Source organism: Hemitrygon akajei, chromosome 19 (assembly GCF_048418815.1).
Source record: "Hemitrygon akajei chromosome 19, sHemAka1.3, whole genome shotgun sequence".
NCBI classification, from domain to species: Eukaryota; Metazoa; Chordata; class Chondrichthyes; order Myliobatiformes; family Dasyatidae; genus Hemitrygon; species Hemitrygon akajei.
In genome coordinates, this window is record NC_133142.1 from 44,502,578 (window position 1) to 44,522,283 (window position 19,706).

General features: G+C 39.9%; 1 protein-coding gene across 1 annotated transcript in view; it reads left to right on the top strand.

The window, feature by feature from the left end:
- LOC140741900 (protein bassoon-like) overlaps positions 1 to 19,706 on the top strand; it is a 473,005-nt gene that overhangs the window by 202,821 nt on the left and 250,478 nt on the right. The window contains 1 exon segment of the mRNA XM_073072438.1: positions 16,247 to 16,780. Coding sequence (XP_072928539.1) covers positions 16,247 to 16,780 — 534 coding nt within the window.

Genomic DNA, 19,706 nt, shown 5'->3' on the forward strand with positions numbered 1-19,706 from the left:
AGTTATTTTTGATCTGATATAAATTGTCACTACTATCCTTGTGTCAATTTTAGTTTTAGGATTTCTGCACATTGACTGTGTATATGTAGTCATGACACAATCATAAATTACTTTGTACTCCACTCAATATGTTGTTTTGCAGCTCTCATCAGTTAAATTGTTAGAAATCCATAGTCTTAACAGAAGCTTTGGGTGTTTGCAAACTAATTTGCTTTTTAAAATACTGGAATATTCCGTGATTTCTCTCCTTCTCAGTTCTGAGCAAGTCTCACAGAACTGAAATGTTTCTCTTTCCACAGATGCTATCTAACCAGCTATGTACTTCCTGCAGCTTTTGTTTTTTTTTTAAGATCTCAAGCATTGTTTCCGCTATTTTCTTTGCTTTGGCAGTGCAGGCTCGAAGGGCCGAATGGCCTACTCCTGCACCTATTGTCTATTGTCTAAACTATTAACCGGCATGTCTTTTTGGAACATGTGATGAAATTGGAACATCCAGAGAAAACCCACACAGTTACAAGGCGAATGTGCAGCTTCCACACAGACAGCACTGGTGTTCAGATTTGGATCTGAGTCACTGCAGTTTTGAAACTGCAGTTTTATTATTTGCGCCTCTGTGCTGGTATAATATATCAGGTGTAAATTATTGGTTCATTTTGCTTGAAATGCAACAACTGAGCCAGTTACTGTTTTCACAGGAAGACCTATTAATTGCCTAATTCTCCTCAAAGCATCAAAAATACTTTGCTGTTCTAATCCTATTTTGGTTTAGATTTGCTGACTTGCTGGGTCCCTCCCTCACTGTTCCAGAACCCAAACATGTCATTTTTGCACTTGTTATTTTCCTAGCACTGCTTTATGAATAGCTGGTTAAAATAAGGATATGCAAATAGTTATAGAATAGATCTTCCCCTGGTGCTCAAAATGGACCGAATGGCCATTTTATTCGGTACACTTGTACACCTTGTTAATGCAAATATCTAATTAGCCAATCTTATGGCAAGAAAATGAAAACATAAAAGCATGTAGACATGGTCAAATGCAACACGAGTGAATCTGCAGATGCTGGAAATAAATAAAAACACAAAATGCTGGCAGAACTCAGCAGGCCAGACAGCATCTATGGGAGGAGGTAGTGATGACGTTTCGGGCCGAAACCCTTCATCAGGAGTGAAGTTGGTCAAGTGGTTCAGTTGTTGTTCAGAACAAACATCAGAATGGGGAAGAAATGTGATCCAAGTAACTGACTGTGGAGTGTTGGTGCCTGATGGGGTGGTTTGAGTATCTCAGAAACTGCTTAACTCCTGAGATTTTCACACAACAGTATCCCGAATTTACAGAGATTGCTGTGAGAAGCAATAAACATCCAGTGAGTGACAGTTCTGTGGGTGAAAACATCTTGTTAATAACAGAGGTCAGAGGAGAATGACTAGATGAGTTGAAGCTGACAGTAACTCAAATAATCACATGTTACAACAAGAATATCTTTAAACCTACAACATGTTGAAACTTGAAGTAGATGGGCCACAGAGCAGAATACACAGTAGAACAGATTAGATATGGCAAAGTTATTTCCCACGGTAGGAGATTCTAGGAGAAAAGGGCACAATTTCAGGATTGAAGGACGTCCTTTTAGAACTGAGATGTAGAGAAATTTCATTAGTCAGAGGGTGGTAAATCTGTGGAGTTCGTTGCCACGAGCAGCTGTGGAGGCCAAGTCATTGGGTGTATTTAAGGCAGAGATAGATAGGTTCTTGATTAGCCAGGGCATCAAAGGGTATGAGGTGAAAGATAGAGAGTGGGGATGACTGGATGAAGTAGATCAGCTCACGATTGAATGGTGGAGCAGACTCGATGGGCTGAATGACCTACTACTGCTTCTATATCTTATATCTTATTCACTGGGTGTACCTAATAAAGTGGCCATGCAGAGTATGTTTTTGATTCATTTCCCACATGTTTTTAACACTATTAATTTGGAATGTGACTTTCATTGGAGTTTTGTTATTGAGATTTCAGTAAATCAGAGTGGAATTATTTTTACATTGTCTATTTAAAATGAATCTTAAAATCCAATCATATCCTTCCAAATGTAGGCTTTGCCTGGGGAGCATTTTGAGCCGGGGAATGACAGGTACATTAGGAGCAGTCTGCAATGATGAATTATCAGACTATCACATGACAAGCATGATAAGATTCATTTATGTAATAATTTAAGGTGTTTTTAATGTAACATTTTGGAATCCGGAAACTAAAATAGCAAATTAGCATTGGGATGGCTTTTAGCTTTTTATTTGTAAAATTGGCAGATTTCCTGCAAGAACAGGTTAATTACAGTTCTTCACTGATGTATCTCATTAATGGCTTCAACTCCTTTATATTCACAATATACCAGTGACAAAAAATGAAAGCCCAATTCCTTCTTTCAGATAATTTGAGCTCTTTGCAGACTTTAATTGTTTATTTCAACTTTAATCAGCATATATACAACTCCAGTCAGGTGAAATAATCTGCACCCAACCTGAGTTTACAGGACTAATGTGATTTCCAAGCACCTTCTCTATTTGAACAGAAGCTGCTTTTCAACTCAGTAATCTAGCAACTGAATAATCTAGAAATGCAGAGTGCAAATAGTTCACAGATCAGAAAAGTTGGTACTTACTTCATAAATCCCAGGCAGATTTCCAGGACAATTTAGACCAAAATAATTCTGGCCTGTTCCTTACACTCCTGGAGAAATCACAGTTAAGAGTAGAATTGCATAATTAGATAGATAGATAGATAGATAGATAGATAGATAGATACTTTATTCATCCCCATGGGGAAATTCAACTTTTTTTCCAATGTCCCATACACTTGTTGTAGCAAAACTAATTACATACAATACTTAACTCAGTAAAAAAAATATGATATGCATCTAAATCACCATCTCAAAAAGCATTAATAATAGCTTTTAAAAAGTTCTTAAGTCCTGGCGGTAGAATTGTAAAGCCTAATGGCATTGGGGAGTATTGACCTCTTATATGACTATGTATAGTGTTTCTTTCTCCATCCTACAGAATTAAGTACTTTAAGGATGCTATTACCACTTAACCTTTATCACATTAGGTATTATCTGTCCTGTCTGTCTACGGTCCCTGCACTGCTACAATAAAGCCCAATGCAAGCTTGAGGAACAACATTTCATCTTGTTTCCAGGCACAGTGCATTCACTAACTTTAGTTAATCCATTCCTTCTTTCTGTCTAATCAAGCATTCCTTTGGTGCCTGTCATCCACCTGTGATTTTGTCTCATTTTCTTTTCTGCTTCTGCTAGCATAGTCTGGCACACTGGGCAGTTTGCAAAGGCTTTCTATTAGCATCACATAACACTGATTTAAAAAGGCATAATCTGATTCCAAATGCTACATTAACTTATTTGTTTTAATAATCTGATAACAAACAGCACAATAACATATTATTTACACCCTCACAGATATATTTTTATGTATTCCATCCCTACGCCACCTTCTCTGCTACTGAAGATTTGCTTGCGTCTCTCTTTGCCAACTCTGACAAAGGCTCTTGAATCTGAGTGGCTAAATATTTCTTTTTCTAATGATGCTGCCTCTGCTTTCTGTTTTCAGCCTTTTCTGTTTCTATTTTGGATTTTCATCAGATTTAGTTCATTTTCGAGGGGTTTGGTATGTTGTCTGTGAGATGATTACAACTATAAGAGAATGTTGGTCTGGTGGACAGGTTTGCACCTTTGCAATAATTGTGGTTTGACACAATGAGTGACTTATTAAAGCATTTCAGTGTTAACCATGTTTCTGTAGGTCTCAAGCTGAACCAGAGAAAGATGGCAGAATTTGTACTTGGAAGGATGCAAATAAGACGTGGATTTTTATGATGTTTTATGGTCTTAATTCTCATATAGTGTTTTTAATGATTTTTGTTTCTTAACTAAATTTAAATTTCATAACTTCAAAGTAGGATTTAAATTCAGGTCATTGAATTGTCAGCCCAGGACTCCAGGTTACTTTGCTGCGGTATAGTTGCTGTATCCATGTGTCCAACTGTTTCCCTTTGGCTTTGAGGGTAAATAGTAAGCTGAGGATTCTGATGTTATATAACTTTGTAATTTGCAAGTCTAAAGAATCTAGTCAACGCTGTAGCTGGCTTTTCAAGTGACTCATGTACTTATATAAGAACCTATTGTCCAAAGCAGCTATACATTGTCGTGACTCACCAAAACCTGCATTGATAATACATTATTTTGTAGCACTGATGTGAAGCAGATAGGAATCAAGAACTTCTTAAGTTGTGAATTTTATTAAGTTTGGGCATTTTCAGTCAAACCCACCTTTAAAATTTACACAATAAATGACAGCAAAGAAATTCAGTCAGTTGCAGCCAACTATCTACAGTATTACAATGTGTGTAACTTTTCATGGACTGTCAATTATTGTGAAAACTATTTTCTTCAAATTTAATCAAGCCTCGTGTGACTCATTTCAAATAAGATAGAACTGCAGCCAATGACAGCAGTGGGCATCAGTGCTTGACAGTGTGCATTTTTGAGCACAAAGGTCTGTCACGCAGCATGTTTTTGAACCTGAGATAGCAGGCATTTTCTGATGAAAATCGTTGAAGATATCCAACTACAAAATTGCTGTTTTAGAACAGATCATTGATATGCAATGCCAGTAACGTTCTACATTTCAAGCTTGATAATAGTAAAATGACTTTGATGGATGTTAGAAATAAAGAGGCAAAACAAAACTTGGGGGAAAAATAAGTTAAGGTTAGTACCAAACTTAAAAAAACATGTCATAAAATTACACAGACAAAATGGGGTCTGGAAGGGTGGGCAAAATATAGCAAAAAAACAAGAAAGACTTTCTTCCCCTTCCTTCCCAGTCCTGATGAAGGGTCTCAGCTCAAAATGTCGATTGCTCATTCCTTTCCATAGATGTTGCTGAGTTCCTCCAGCACTTTGTGTGTGTGTGTGTGTGTGTGTGTGTGTGTGTGTGTGTTAGTTACTAAAAATAAAGGAGTGATTGATAAGGAATAAAAAAACTATAATATACAATAAAGCAAGCTAGTAATGTTTAAAATAGTTGTTTCAGTAGATATTTAAAAAGAAAAGAATGAACTACCGTAGATTCCGGACTACAGAGCGCACCTGATTAAAAGCCGCTGGCTCTAATTTTAGAAATAAAATCAATTTTTTTAATTGTAAAGGCCGCACCGGATTTTAGGCCGCACCGGATTTTCGGCCGCAGGTGTCCCACGTTGTAATATGAGATATTTACACAGAAAGATATTACACATGAGGATTTTTTTAACTTTTAATTAAATCCATATGGTAACAAAAACAAATACATATTGCAAATGCTTTTTTTCGAACCGGGCCCGTAACGCGGCTACTTTTAAATATACGTTGCGTATACTTCTTTACTGAACAACATTCCAATATCTCCTAACGACTGGTAAAAAATATATATATTGCAGCCTACCAGGAAAAGTTATTGATCACCTTTAACTTAAAAGCAGCGTTCGCTCAGATCCAAAGCCGCTCGCGTAATGCGCTCCCTCCCTCCGTCCCGTTTCATCGCAAACCGGCATTTTCCCACAAGACACCGCGAAACCGGGTGTGACGTCATAGCATCCCGCGATGTAGTACAGAAAACAAATATAGTTAAAACTCTTCTAACTTTAACTAGAAAATGAATTACTAAGCGAAAATATTATAAACTAAGTAACTGCCATAAGGCAGCACAATGCTTCGAGTGTTTTCCATGTTGATGAGGGTGAGTACAAATGACTGATTTACAATAATTTAATTGTGAAAGTGCGCTTGATTTATCGTACAATTTCATTGGACCTCTGTGAACTACTCATCAATTTTATTGGTCTACTGTTACGAGGCAAAATGTTTACGAGGCGGCATGAAAAAAAACCATGTATTAGCCGCTCTGGATTATAGGCCGCAGAGTTCAAAGCTGTTCAAAATGTGGGAAAAAAGTAGCGGCTTATAATCCGGAATCTCGTAAACATTTTGCCTCGTAACAGTAGACCAATAAAACTGATGAGTAGTTCACAGAGGTCCAATGAAATTGTACGATAAATCAAGCGCACTTTCACAATTAAATTATTGTAAATCAGTCATTTGTACTCACCCTCATCAACATGGAAAATACTCGAAGAAAAGCAAGACCCGAGCGCGTCAGACCCGATCGCGTTACGCAAGCGCGTCAGACCCGATTAGACCCGATCGCGTTACACAAGCGCGTCAGACCCGATTAGACCCGATCGCGTTACGCAAGCGCGTCAGACCCGAGCGCATCAGACCCGATTAGACCTGATCGCGTTACACAAGCGCGTCAGACCCGATCGCGTTACGCAAGCGCGTCAGACCCGATTAGACCCGATCGCATTACGCAAGCGCGTCAGACCCGATTAGACCCGATCGCGTTACGCAAGCGCGTCAGACCCGAGCGAAAACGCTGCTTTTAAGTTAAAGTCGATCAATAACTTTTCCTGGTAGGCTGCAGTATATATATTTTTACCAGTCGCTAGGAGATATTGGAATGTTGTTCGTGCTGTTCAGTAAAAAAGTATATGCAACGTAATTTGTGTTACCGATACGTATGTATATTTAAAAGTAGCGGTGCGGCCTAAAATCCGGTGCGGCCTTTACAATTAAAAAATTGATTTTATTTCTAAAATTAGAGCCTGCGGCTTTTAATCAGGTGCGCTCTGTAGTCCAGAATCTACGGTAATCATTGTTTCTAGGGGAAATGAAAATGGGGATTTAGTAATAGAAATTAAGAAAGCTAATTAATTAAACAATTATTTTTACATTGGTCTTCATGATAAAGTATACATGTAACATTCCAGAAATAATGTTACAAATCGAGAGGGAGGAGGGTCATTAAGAAAATTGCATTCACTGGGACAATGGTAGCAAATAGTTGGAGCTGTGTGTTGAGAAATCCTTGGGTGCTGATGCATTTCATCCATAAGGTCCAAAAGAAGTGGACAATAGAATAGTTTATGCATGGATTTTAATTTTCAAAAATACTCTGAATTCAGGAAAGATTTCATTTAATTGGAAAATACTAAATTTAATTCATTTATTCAAAAATGAAGACAGAAGGTAAGAAATTATAGGCCAACAAGTTTAACATCTCTTAAAAGAATAATGTTGGAAGCTATTGGTAAAATATTTATAAACGAACATGCAAAATAAATCAAGTTATCAAGTAAAGTCAAGGTGGCTTTGTGAAAGATAAATCATGTTTGAACAATCTAGTTGTATGCGCTGAAGAAGTCACATTCACTGTAATAAAGCAGAGTTCTATAGTTAGATTTCCAGAAGGCATTTGAAAAGGTGGCACTATAAAGATTTTACAAAACTTAAAAGTTGATTGTATAGGAAATGATGTATTGGAGTGATTAAAGATCGGTCAGCTAACAGGAAGCAAAGCGGAAGGATAAATTGTAAATTTTCTGAAAAGAATATGCAGTTAATGGTGTACCATGAGGGTTAGTGCTAGGGTCTTTAGTTTTAAAATTTATATTAATCAGCAGAGTGAAGGTGCATTTGTGAAGCTTGCTAGTGACTACAATAATAGGTTACAAAATAAGTGGTGATGAGGTTATGGGCTGCTACAGTTGGATATAGATAGGTTAGGTGATTATGTAAAGATCTCTAAATGCAGCATATTATGGGAAAATGTAAAATAGTCTATTTTGATGGAAGAGAAAGCACATTATGAGAATATTCCTATTAAGGTTCTCAATCTTACAGGTCATTTTATATCAGGCAATAGTAAATCAAGGCAACTGGACTTGCTGTGTTGTCTAGAAGACGTTTTGCCACTCGTCTGAGAGGCTTCTTCAGTTGCAATCCATAGTGGGTAGTTTTTGTTTAAAGGTATAGTGATCACATGAGGGTTGTTAAGAATCATAGAGGTAATGAGAGGGTCATTAGTCTAATTCTTGCATGAATGGAGTTGTGGGGACCCCGGGGTAGAGTTGTTAGGACTGCATTGTAAGTACCCCACCCCCTCTGTCCAGGGATGGGTTTTCCAGTGTTATGTACCCCTAGGGATCATATTTTCTGTGGACTGTCACTTTAAAACGCCGAGAGAATGAGACTGACTTTTGGACGCTGTTTGAGCTGCTCGAGAGAGAGAGAGCGAGAGAGAGAGAAAGGGAGAGAGATGGAGTTATTTGATGGACAATCGATGTTATGGTTTCTCTGCAGCTTGTTTTGAATATACAAGGACACACAGACACACACAGTTAGAGTCAAGATGGATTCAGTCAATGAAAGACACCAGTGAGTCGGTCGCTGGTTTAAACTTTCAGTAGCCCAAGAGGGTGAGTTAAGATCGATTCTGAGTATTGATAAATGACTTTCTTTAAGTAGCCCGTGAGGGTGAGTTTGTTTCCATTCGGCTACAAGAGTGTGATAGTTAATCCACAGGAGTGGGTTCTCTGTTGAGGGAAAACCTTTGTGAATACCACATGTGAAGGATCCTTGGGGTGGACGAGTTTCTGTCTGAGTGATCTTGTAGGTTTAAATAACACTGATTTGGTGTTTGTTGAAAATCCTTACGCGTTTCTCCGAAACTCCAACTAGATAGATAGATAGATAGATAGATACTTTATTCATCCCCATGGGGAAATTCAACTTTTTTTTCCAATGTCCCATACACATGTTGTAGCAAAACTAATAACATACAATACTTAATTCAGTAAAAAATATGATATGCATCTAAATCACTATCTCAAAAAGCATTAATAATAGCTTTTAAAAAAAGTTCTTAAGTCCTGGCGGTTGAATTGTAAAGCCTAATGGCATTGGGGAGTATTGACCTCTTCATCCTGTCTGAGGAGCATTGCATCGATAGTAACCTGTCGCTGAAACTGCGATGACTATGTTTTTCCATCTGCTTTTTCCTTATCTCTCTCTGTTGGCCTGATGTCACCTGCTGGTTTTTGTTGCTGTCTTGGTGAAGGCTCAGGCAGGCAAGCTTTCAACAGGTCACACCTCCATTCATGCAAAGATAATACTAATGACCCGCTCATTACCTCTAAGACTTTTAACAAGCCTCATGTGATTGCTATACCTTTAAACAGAGTTTATCAACTGGAAAACTACCTGCCATGGATTAGAACTGAAGAAGTCTCTCAGATGAGTGGCAAAATGTTTTTGAGACAACACGAAGTCCAGTTGCTTTGATTTACTATTGCTTGATACACATTATGAAAAATTTCCTAGTTCATAAGTCACAAAAGGGTAGCATGCAGATACAGCAAATACTTAGAAAGGTTAACAAAATGTTATCATTTATTGTAAAGGAAACTGAGAACAAAGATGGGGAGATTATATTTCAATTATATCGAGCATTGTTGAAACTAAGTTCAGTCACCAAATTTAAGGTAGTGTGTAAATTCTCTCAAGGAAGTTGAGAGGCTTTATTTGTTAAGACTAAGATTGGTTATCTGCTAAAGGGTACTGCTTATATTCACTCAAGTTTAGAAGATTTGGAGGTGACATGAATTAAATATATACAATCCTTCGATATCTTAGTAAGGTGGATTAAAATAAAATGTATAAAAATATAAATGTATAATATATAATTTTTTAAATATTTTTATAAAATTTTATATTCTGGGAGAATATAAAATTAGGAATCACTGTTTAAAAATAAAGGGACACGCATTTAAGAGTGTTTGAGAGGTTTTGGAACCCTCTTCCTTAAAAGATGGTTGAAGCAAGGCCCTTGAGTATTTCTAAAGAGTAGGTAGGTAAATTCTTGATAGGCAAAAATGTACAAAGTTGATAGGGAAGCAGGAATGTTAAACTGAGTTTACAGTGACATCAGCCATGATTTTAATGACTGACAGAGAAGGTTCAAGGGGTTAAGTGGCCTACTGTTGCTCCTTATTTGTATACTCATTGAATCTGTAATCAAGCAAGATTTTTGAGAAGCACTCCTCAAGCATAGGCAGCGTGCATAAATCAGCTGTAAAAGCAACAAATCCATCAGCCAGCAGCAAATCCTTAAATGACCGTGCATCATTTTGTTGTCATTGCTTCAAAAATGACAATCGGTCCATCTTAAGTTGTGAATTTCATTACACTTTGGCAACTTCTGTCAAACCTATCTTCAGTCATGATATTCAAGTACGCACTTCTGGAGGGATAGCAACACGGTCCTATACATGATGAAGGAATCGTCCCTGGGACTTAATAAGTATGTGGGCTAGTACATTTGCCATAAAGATAAGATTCTTTCAAGATTACAGCTTACATTTGTTTGTATTATTCAGCCCTAGAGGTAAAGCTCATTTTAAGGATAGGTTAGATAAATACAAGGGAGCAAGGATTGAAATGATGGGCTTACGTGGAGCTAAGCATCACCATATGTTGACAGGACCCAGCTGAATGCTGAGATCAAATTAACTGTTTCAACATCAAGGTTTGGTTAATTTAAATACTTTTAAATATATTACATGTTGCTGAGAAGATTTTACACATTACATCCACTGCATCTCAAAGAACAATCTCTAATAAATGATTTGTTCAGATCTCACTTGATCTTAACTACCCACTATTAACTCAATAAAGTTTATTACACAATTGTCAGCTATCTTAGTTGGTAACTCTCTTGTCTTAGAAGCTGTGGGTTCAATTCCCACTCCAATAACCAGTGCATAAGGAGCTGGACTAAGCCTCCAATACAGTGTTGGGAGGGTACTATGTTGTCATTTTTCAGAGGAGATGATAAACTGAAGCCATCCCAGCCTTCAGGTGGACAGGAAATTCTCACGTTACCCTCAGAATTCTGAATGACTGATTCTAGCTCCTGCGTTTTTGTAGAAACTTGCTGCCCTGCGACTTAAATCACAAAGGTCATGGTAAAGGCCATTTCAGCTGTAAAACACTTGGGGCGGGGTTGCCCTAATACTGTGAAATGTGCTCTATTAGTCCAAATGATTTTTTGTACAAGGAATACCATCATTATCACATATGAGGAAAGATAGATCATTGCATGGATTGGGGAAGCAAATGCTCCATAGGTTGAAATAGTGTTTAAATTGACCATGAGACTTAGCAACACTATGGTAAATAATTGAAACATCTGCATCAATTAAATGTCTTCACAAGATATTTCAGCTTCACATGTTATGGAGGGTGATAACTGGGAAGCCCTCCAGGAAAGTAATGCGATTGAAAAAGATATGGTCAACGTCTCAATTAATTTATTTTCTTTCTGCCTGCCAAGATTTGGTGTTCTGGTAACAATGGATACTTAGAATCAGGCAGCGACTGTGTAAAAACAAATGAATCATAACCAAAGTAATAGTCAGGATGTTGCTGTCATTTTCTTCATTGATCTCTGTGATGTGGACTGCCTCTCTGATGTTGGTTGCCACCAGGCATTCCACAGTGATCATGCTATCAAGCTGGTTGAGCAGTCATACTGAAAAATTCAGACAGAAAACCAAGTAAAATCTATTTTTATTACTGAAGAATGCTCTGCTTTGCATGCAAGCATGATCCACTCTTAGTTCATTTTTGCTTCATAGGCCACACTGATGTCAGCCATTTGCACCATCACCTCATCTTGCAGCAAGGCACGTTAAGTTCAGTCAATTTCTTCATCTTCTGATAATTTTGCTTTTCTACTTAAACTTCTTCCAGAGGCATCTTTTGTTTCTTTAATGATCCCACTGTTATATCCTTAATTAGTAACATCATCCATTTAACTACTTTAACCTATCCTGCCAACAACCCTCTCATGGATATTATTTCAATACTTATTTCTCTTCTCCACTTTCTCTGATGACAAATATTTTTCTCTGTGTGCTGCATGTCCAACTGAATATTTCAATAATTTTTTTTTAAGGAGTCATGGAGCAGAGAGAGGTACACTACGGTTCCAGGCCCTTTGACCAAACCACTACATGCTAACCATGGTGCTCACCCATTTTCTGTAAGCCCTGCTCCCCCATTTACCAATCCGAGTGCTTTTTGAATGATGCTATTTTACTTGCTTCAGCCACTTCTGTAGTATCTCATTCCATTGACTCACCATCATCTGCATGAAGACATTGCCCTTAAGGTCCCTTCTTAATCTTCCCCTCTCCTCTAAACCTGTGCCCCCTAATTTTGATTTCTCAAACCTCAGAGAAAAGATTGTTATCATCCACCTTATCTATCCCTCTCATAACACTTATAAATGTCGCCCCTCTTGTTCCGATGAATAAAGATCTTCCCTGGCCAACCTCTTCTAATAATTCAGACCCTCTAGTCCTGGCAGCATCCTTGTATTTCTTCTCTGCACTCCTTCCAGTTTAGCTACATTTTGCTTACCGTAGATGTCGGATTATAAGCCGCTACTTTTTTCCCATGCTTTGAACAGCATTGAACATAGCGGCTTATAATAAGGTGCGGCTAATAGAAAGTTTTTTCCCATGCCGCCAAAACATTTTGCCTCGTAACAGTAGACCAATAAAATCGATGAGTAGTTCACAGAGGTCCAATGAAATTGTACGATAAATCAAGCGCACTTCACAAATTATTGTAAATCAGCCATTTGTACTCACCCTCATCAACATGGAAAACACTCGAAGAAAAGCATATGATGCAGCTTTTAAGTTAAAGGCAATCAATCTGGCGGTTGAACAAGGAAATCGAGCTGCTGCGCGTAATCTTGGCATACATGAATCGATGGTGAGACGGTGGAGATTTAATTTGGGACTGCCGCTTCAGGTCAGGAATGGCTCACGTGATATTAGACAGCAGTACAAGGGAGGGAGGGAGCGAAACTGAGGATTCCGCTGCACCGAAACTGCTAGCGATTCAGTAAACAAAAAAACAGTAAAACTCGTGTGTGAATGGTATCGGGCCAATAAGGACACAAGTGTCCGATGTTACCAAATACCGGTAGGTATAACAAAGTTTAGCCTTACCAAATATGTGTAGCGAGGGTTTGGTTTGGGGGAAAAAGGAGTATAAATAAGAGCAGAATGTAAGGGGAAGGCAAAACGCGTTCTGCAATAAAGCCACGCTGCACTGTAATCCGGTGTTGGTTATCTCTCTTCCAAAACGAACACAGGGCAGAATTTGAAGCCCAACACGTGTAATATCTTTCTGTGTAAATATCTCATATTACAAGCGGCCGAAAATCCGGTGCGCCGAAAATCCGGTCCGCCGGAAATCCAGTGCGCCGAAAATCCGGTCCGCCGGAAATCCAGTGCGCCGAAAATCCGTTCCGCCGGAAATTCGGTGCGGCCTAAAATCCGATGCGGCCTGTATAATTAAAAAAATGATTTTATTTCTAAAATTAGAGCCAGCGGCTTTTAATCAGGTGCGCTCTGTAGTCCGGAATCTACGGTAGTAACAGGGTGACCAGAACTGCACACAGCACTCCCCCTGTAGCCTCACTGATGACTTATTCAACCTCAACATAAACTGGTTGTACAACCAGTTTTTACAAGTGATGCCCTAACTGATAAAAGCCATTATATAAGCACCTTTTTCACCACCTGCTCTACTGGCAGCACCACTTTCAACAAACTATGGACTTGTACTCCTAGGCCAGTCTTTTCTGCTGCAATCCTCAGTGCCCTACCTTTCATAGTATTAGCCACACTCTGGTTTGACTTTACAAAATGCTTCATTTCACATTCAAATGTTTTCAAATCCACTTACCAATCCTCAGCCCATTTCTCTAACTAATCATAATTCTCCCTGTACTCAATGACAACCTTCACTATCAACAATACCTGTTAATGTGGTGTCAAAGTCAGTTCAAATAAATTTATCAATGTATGCATATGTCGCTATATACCATCCTGAGATTCATTTTCTTGCAGCCATTCACAGTAGATACAAAGAAATTTGAGCAGCTGGTACATATCATAATTCTTCATTATGAGACCACTGATGACAGACTGACAATCTTTGAAGAGTATTGACAATGGCTGGGGTCACACGTTTTGTAAAGCTACTGCCAGAAGAAGGCAATGGCAAACTACTTCTGTATAAAAATTTGCCAAGAACAATCATAGTTATGAGACCACAATTGCCTCATTCATACACCATGGCACATAATGACAATAAAATACAATGGAATCAATGAAAAAAATACACAAAAACAGAGACTGACATACAACTATGTGCAAAAGACGGAATCCACCCATGACAACAACCTTGTTATTTTTGCACCTTACAAAATCTGCAATCTGATCTGCTCCTAAGTGTCTCTGTTGCTGTTGGGGGAGGGATAGTCTCTAGAATCTGCTCAATAGATTAATTGATCTTTTCCTTTTTCTGATGTCCATCCACACTGAGTCGGTTGACAAATCCTCCATGTCGTCCTCCCTTTCTGCAGCACAGATATCAACCCTAACAGTGCCACTCCCTTGCCTTTTACTATTCCCTGCCCCTTTAGAAAAATTTAAATCCTGGAATATCCAACAGCCAAGTATCTGTAATGGCCACAACTTTGTAGTTCCATGCTGTGAAATAAGATTAAGCTTTATCGTCTATATGATGCCTTGCTAATGTTGTATAATCTGTGCAATGACGTATAGACTGACAAGGCAGGCAAGAATGGCTATGATCCTGTGTGGAGATGAGTGGTGCATCTGAGGGATGTTGATGGCAATGTGGGGAGAAAGCATTGAAGATTAGTGCAAGATTAGTGTAAATAGATACTTGATGGTCAGTGCATGCCAGTGAGCCAATTTCTATGCTCTGTGGCTCCATGACTTGATATCAAAATGTTGCGGATACGAGAAATTCAAAAGAAGATCTCAGCAGGTCAGTTGGTGTTAGATGTTATGAAGACACAAAACTGCAGATGTAATAAGACAATAAGACATAGGAGCAGAAGTATGCCATTCGATCTATCGAGACGGCTCCGCCATTCAATCATGGACTGATCCAATTCTTCCAGTCATCTCCACTCCCCTGCCTTCACTCCATACCCTTTGATGCCCTGGCTAATCAAGAACCTATCTATCTCTGACTTAAATACACCCAATGACTTGGCCTCCACAGATGCTCATGAACAAATTCCACAGATTTAACACCTGCTGTCTAAAGTAGTTTCTCCGCATCTCAGTTCTAAATGGAGGTCCTTCAATCCTGAAATTGTGCCCTGTTATACTAGAATCCCCTACCAAAGGAAATAACTTTGCCATATCTAATCTGTTCAGGCCTTTTAACATTTGGAATGTTTTTATGAGATCCCCCCTCATTCTCCTGAACTCCAGGGAATACAGCCCAAGAGCTGCCAAACATTTTTCATATGGTAAACATTTAATTCCTGGAATTATTCTTGTGAATCTTCTCTGAACCCTCTCCAATGTCAGTATATCCTTTCTAAAATAAGGAGCCCAAAACTGCACACAATACTCCAAGTGTGGTGTCACGAGTTCTTTATAGAGCCTCAACATCACATCCCTACTCTTATATTCGATACCTCTAGAAATAAATGTCAACATTGTATTCACCCTATTCACAACCGACTCAACATGGAGGTTAACTTCTAGGGTATCCTTCACAAGGACTTCCAAGTCCCTTTACATCTTTCAATTTTGAATTGTCTCCCCATCTAAATAATAGTCTGCCTGTTTACTTCTTCCACACTTTCCAACATTGTATTTCATTTGCCACTTCTTTGTACATTCCCCTAAGCTATCCAAGTCTCTCTGCAGGCTCTCCATTTCCTCAACGCTACCCCACTCCTCCACCCATCTTTGTATCATCAGCAAGTTTAGCCACAAATCCATTAATATCGTAGTCCAAAACATTGACATACAATGGGGTGAAAAAAAACTGTTGGAGGAACACAGCAGATCAGGCAGCATCTGTGAAACGAAATGTACATTTGACATTTTGGGTGAAGACCCTTCATCATGGATATTGTGTCAATTGTCTGGCTTACAGAGGACAGTATAAATGCAGAGGACACATGCAAAGTCAGATTTGTAGTACAAATGATGTATTACTGACAATTGTGGGCTATACAATCACATCAATACATGTGCTGTCATGCAAGTGTTGATTATAGGCTTAATGTTGAATTTGAATTTGAAAGAATATTTGCTGCAGAACTAGAAACTTGCCACCAAGTTATAAAATGGCTGTCATAAAATGCATAGTCGTAGGGAGTTGCAAATGGTCTTGTTCTGAATCTGTTAACACCATTCTTTGTTTCTCTTCCCCATATAGAAGAAAGAATGGCTCTGCCTGAACTGTCAGACTCTGCGGCTAATGTCTGGAAATTTAGCAGATGCATCCCTTCCTGTCCCACCATCTGCATCAAAACAGCAACCAGCAGTGTCACCTCATCATCAAGGGCAAATGGGTGTCAATATGCAACAAAAGAAAGGGGCTGGTCAACAGCAGCAAGTTGGTCCTGTGCAACCACAAATGACTCCTGCAGCACCAGGCCAACAGTTCCCTCCACAGCAGGGAAAGCCATCTCTGAAATTAATGGGACAATCATCACCAGTGAAGCATCAAGGTCCATTGGTCACAGATAAACCACAAACTCAACAAATGCATCCTGGACACACTGGGCCCCAGCAGCTTCCACAGATTTCAGATCCAGGCAGGTTGCAGTCAACAAAGGAGAAGCCAAAAGCGATAACGCAGAGCAGCACAGGTTCTGTGCCAACAAAAGTGATCGCCACAGACAAAACCGTGGACCCTTCAAAGGAAATTTCCCAAGCAGCTGATCCACAGAAAGCAAAAATGCAAGAGGTAATTTCCTTCACATGACAAAGATGAAACACATTAAGATTGAATTAAATTGTAATTGAAAATGTCATGTAACGAACAAGAATCATGCTTGTTTTAAAGTTTGAGAAAATAGATGTTGAATTTAAGTGGGAAAAAGAAAACATATATGCTGGACTAGAGGCTGACTGGCCTGCAGAACTTAAGCACATGTTCTTCAAATTGGACTCTTACTGATTGTAAGTATGGTCAATAGACCTTTGGGGTGGAAACACTTCCCAGAAGTCTGGGAAAAAAAAGCAGCTGTTAAAATCAGGTAAGTGTGAAAGAACGAGTCTGCTGGGGCTGGACTCTACTATTGGTTGTGGAAAGTGGCGAGGTTCTCAGTTCTGTTTTGGGCTGTGGAAATTATGTTGTTATGGATCAATCCAGAATACTGAAGGTATTTATTAATAAAATAGTCTAGATTTGACAATGACATCGAAACTCAAGATAACGTTTATTTTCTCTCATTCCAACTGATCCGAGCTAAGTGTTTGGGCAGAAACAGGCCATTCAGCTCACCACATCCATGCTGGCTCTTTTGGCTATCTACACAAAATCTACTTGTCCACATTAGGTCCAGATCTTCTATGCCTTACTAATACAAGTGCATGTCTAAATGTGTCTTAAACACGGTGATTGTATTTGACTCCATGACCTCATGTGGTACACATTCCAGATATCAAACACTCTCTGTGCAAATGATGTTCCTCTCAAATTCACTTTCCTTCCTCTCACTTTAAACCAATATCCTTTCATTTTTGATATCCCTACCATGAGGCTTTCTTTGCCTCCTAGAATTTTCAACGTCTCTATCAGGCCATGCCAGAGGCTTCTTTGCTCCAGGAGAAACAAGCCTAGTTTGTCCGGTCACAAACAAGAGAAAGTCTGCAGATGCTGGAAATCCAAGCAGCACACGAAAAATGCCGGTGGAACCCAGCAGGTCAGGCAGCATCTATGGAAAAGAGTACAGTTGACGTTTCAGGCCGAGACCCTTCAGCAGGACTGGTGGAAAAGAAATGAGTCTGAGTTAGAAGGTGGGGGAGGGAAGGAAGAAGCACAAGGTGAAGGGTGAAACTGGGTGGGGGGGGGAACGGTGAAGTAAAGAGCTGGGAAGTTAACTGGTGAAAGAGATACAGAGCTGGAGAAGGAGGAATCTAATAGGAGAGGACGGAAGGCCATGGAAGAAAGAAAAGGGGGAAGGAGCACCAGAGGGAGGCGATAGGCAGGCAAGGAGATAAGGTGAGAGAGGGAAAGGTGGTGGGGAATAGAGAAAGGTGGGGGGAGGGTCATTACCAGAAGATCGAGAAATCTATGGTTGTGCCATCAGGTTGGAGGCTACCCAGACGGAATATAAGATGTTGCTCCTCCAACCTGAGTGTGGCCTCATCGCAACAGTAGAGGAGGCCATGGATGGACATATCGGAATGGGAATGGGAAGTGGAATAAAAATGGGTGGCGGCTGAGAGATCCCACTTATTCTGCTGGACTGAACATAAGTGCTCGGTGAAGCGGTCTCCCTGTCCATGTCATGTCTCACTGATATACAAGAGGCCACACGGGGAGCACTGGATATGATAGATGACCCCAGCAGACTCACAGGTGAAGTGTCGCCTCACCGTTAAAGGCTTTTTGGAGCCCTGTATGGTAGTGAGGAAGGAGGTTGTAGGGGCAGGTGTAGCACTTGTTCTACTTGCAAGGGTAAATGCCAGGAGGGAGATCAGTGGGAGGGACGAATGGACAAGGGAGCGATCCCTGCGGAAAGCAGAAAGTGGGGAGAGTGAAAGATGTGCTTGGTGGTAAGATCACTTTAGAGGTGGCAGAAGTTTCAGAAAATTATGTACTGGACATGGACACTGTTGGGGTGGTAGGTGAGGATGAGAGGAACCCTATCCCTGGTAGGATTGTGGGAGGATGGGGTAAGAGTAGACATGCATGAAATGGAAGAGATGTGGTAGAGAGTAGCGTTGGTGGTGGAGGAAGGGAAGCCCCTTATTTGATAAAGAAGGACATCTCCTTCATTCTAGAATGAAAAGCCTCATCCTGAGAGCAGATATGGCAGAGACAGAGGAATTGAGAGAAGGGGATGGTATTTTTACAAATAGCAGGTGGGAAGTGGTATAGTCCAGATAGCTGTGAGAGTCAGTGTGTTTGTAAGAGACATCGGTAGATAAGCTGTATCCAGATATAGAGACAGAGAGATCGAGAAAGTGGAGGGCAGTGTTAGAAATGGACCAGGTAAATTTGAGGGCAGGGTGGAAGTTGGAGGCAAAGTTGATGAAATTGAATATGTCGGCATGGGTGCAGGAAGCAGCATCAATGTAGCATAGAAAAAGTGGGGACGTAACGCCAGTGTAGGCATGAGACATAGACTGTTCCACATAGCCGACAAAAAGGCAGGCAAAGCTGGGACCCATGCAGATACGATGGCTGCCCCTTTTGGTTGAAGGAAGTGGGAGGAGCTGAAGGAGAAATTATTGAGAGTGAGGACCAGTTCCGCCAGATGGAGTAGAGTGGTGGCGGAGGGGAACTGGTTGGCTCTGGTGTCCAGAAAGAGACAGAAAGCTTTGAGGCCTTCCTGGTGGGGGATGGAGGTGTATAGGGACTAGACATCCATGGTAAAAATAAGATGCTCAGAGCCAGGGAACTTGAAATCTTTGAAAAGGTCAAGAGCATGTGAAGTGTCACAAATGTGGGTGGGACTGAACCAGTGTGGGTAAGACTGTGTCAAGGTACGCAGGTTTGAGTTCGGTGGGGCAGGAGCAAGCTGAGACAGGCAGGTTTGTGAATCTTACCTACTAGTAGAATTCTAATTTCAGCAAATATTTTTAAAGATCTCACCAATGTTGTTATCCAGCCCAATTATATATTTAGCTTTCTTCACAGTAGATTTAACTCTTTCCTCACC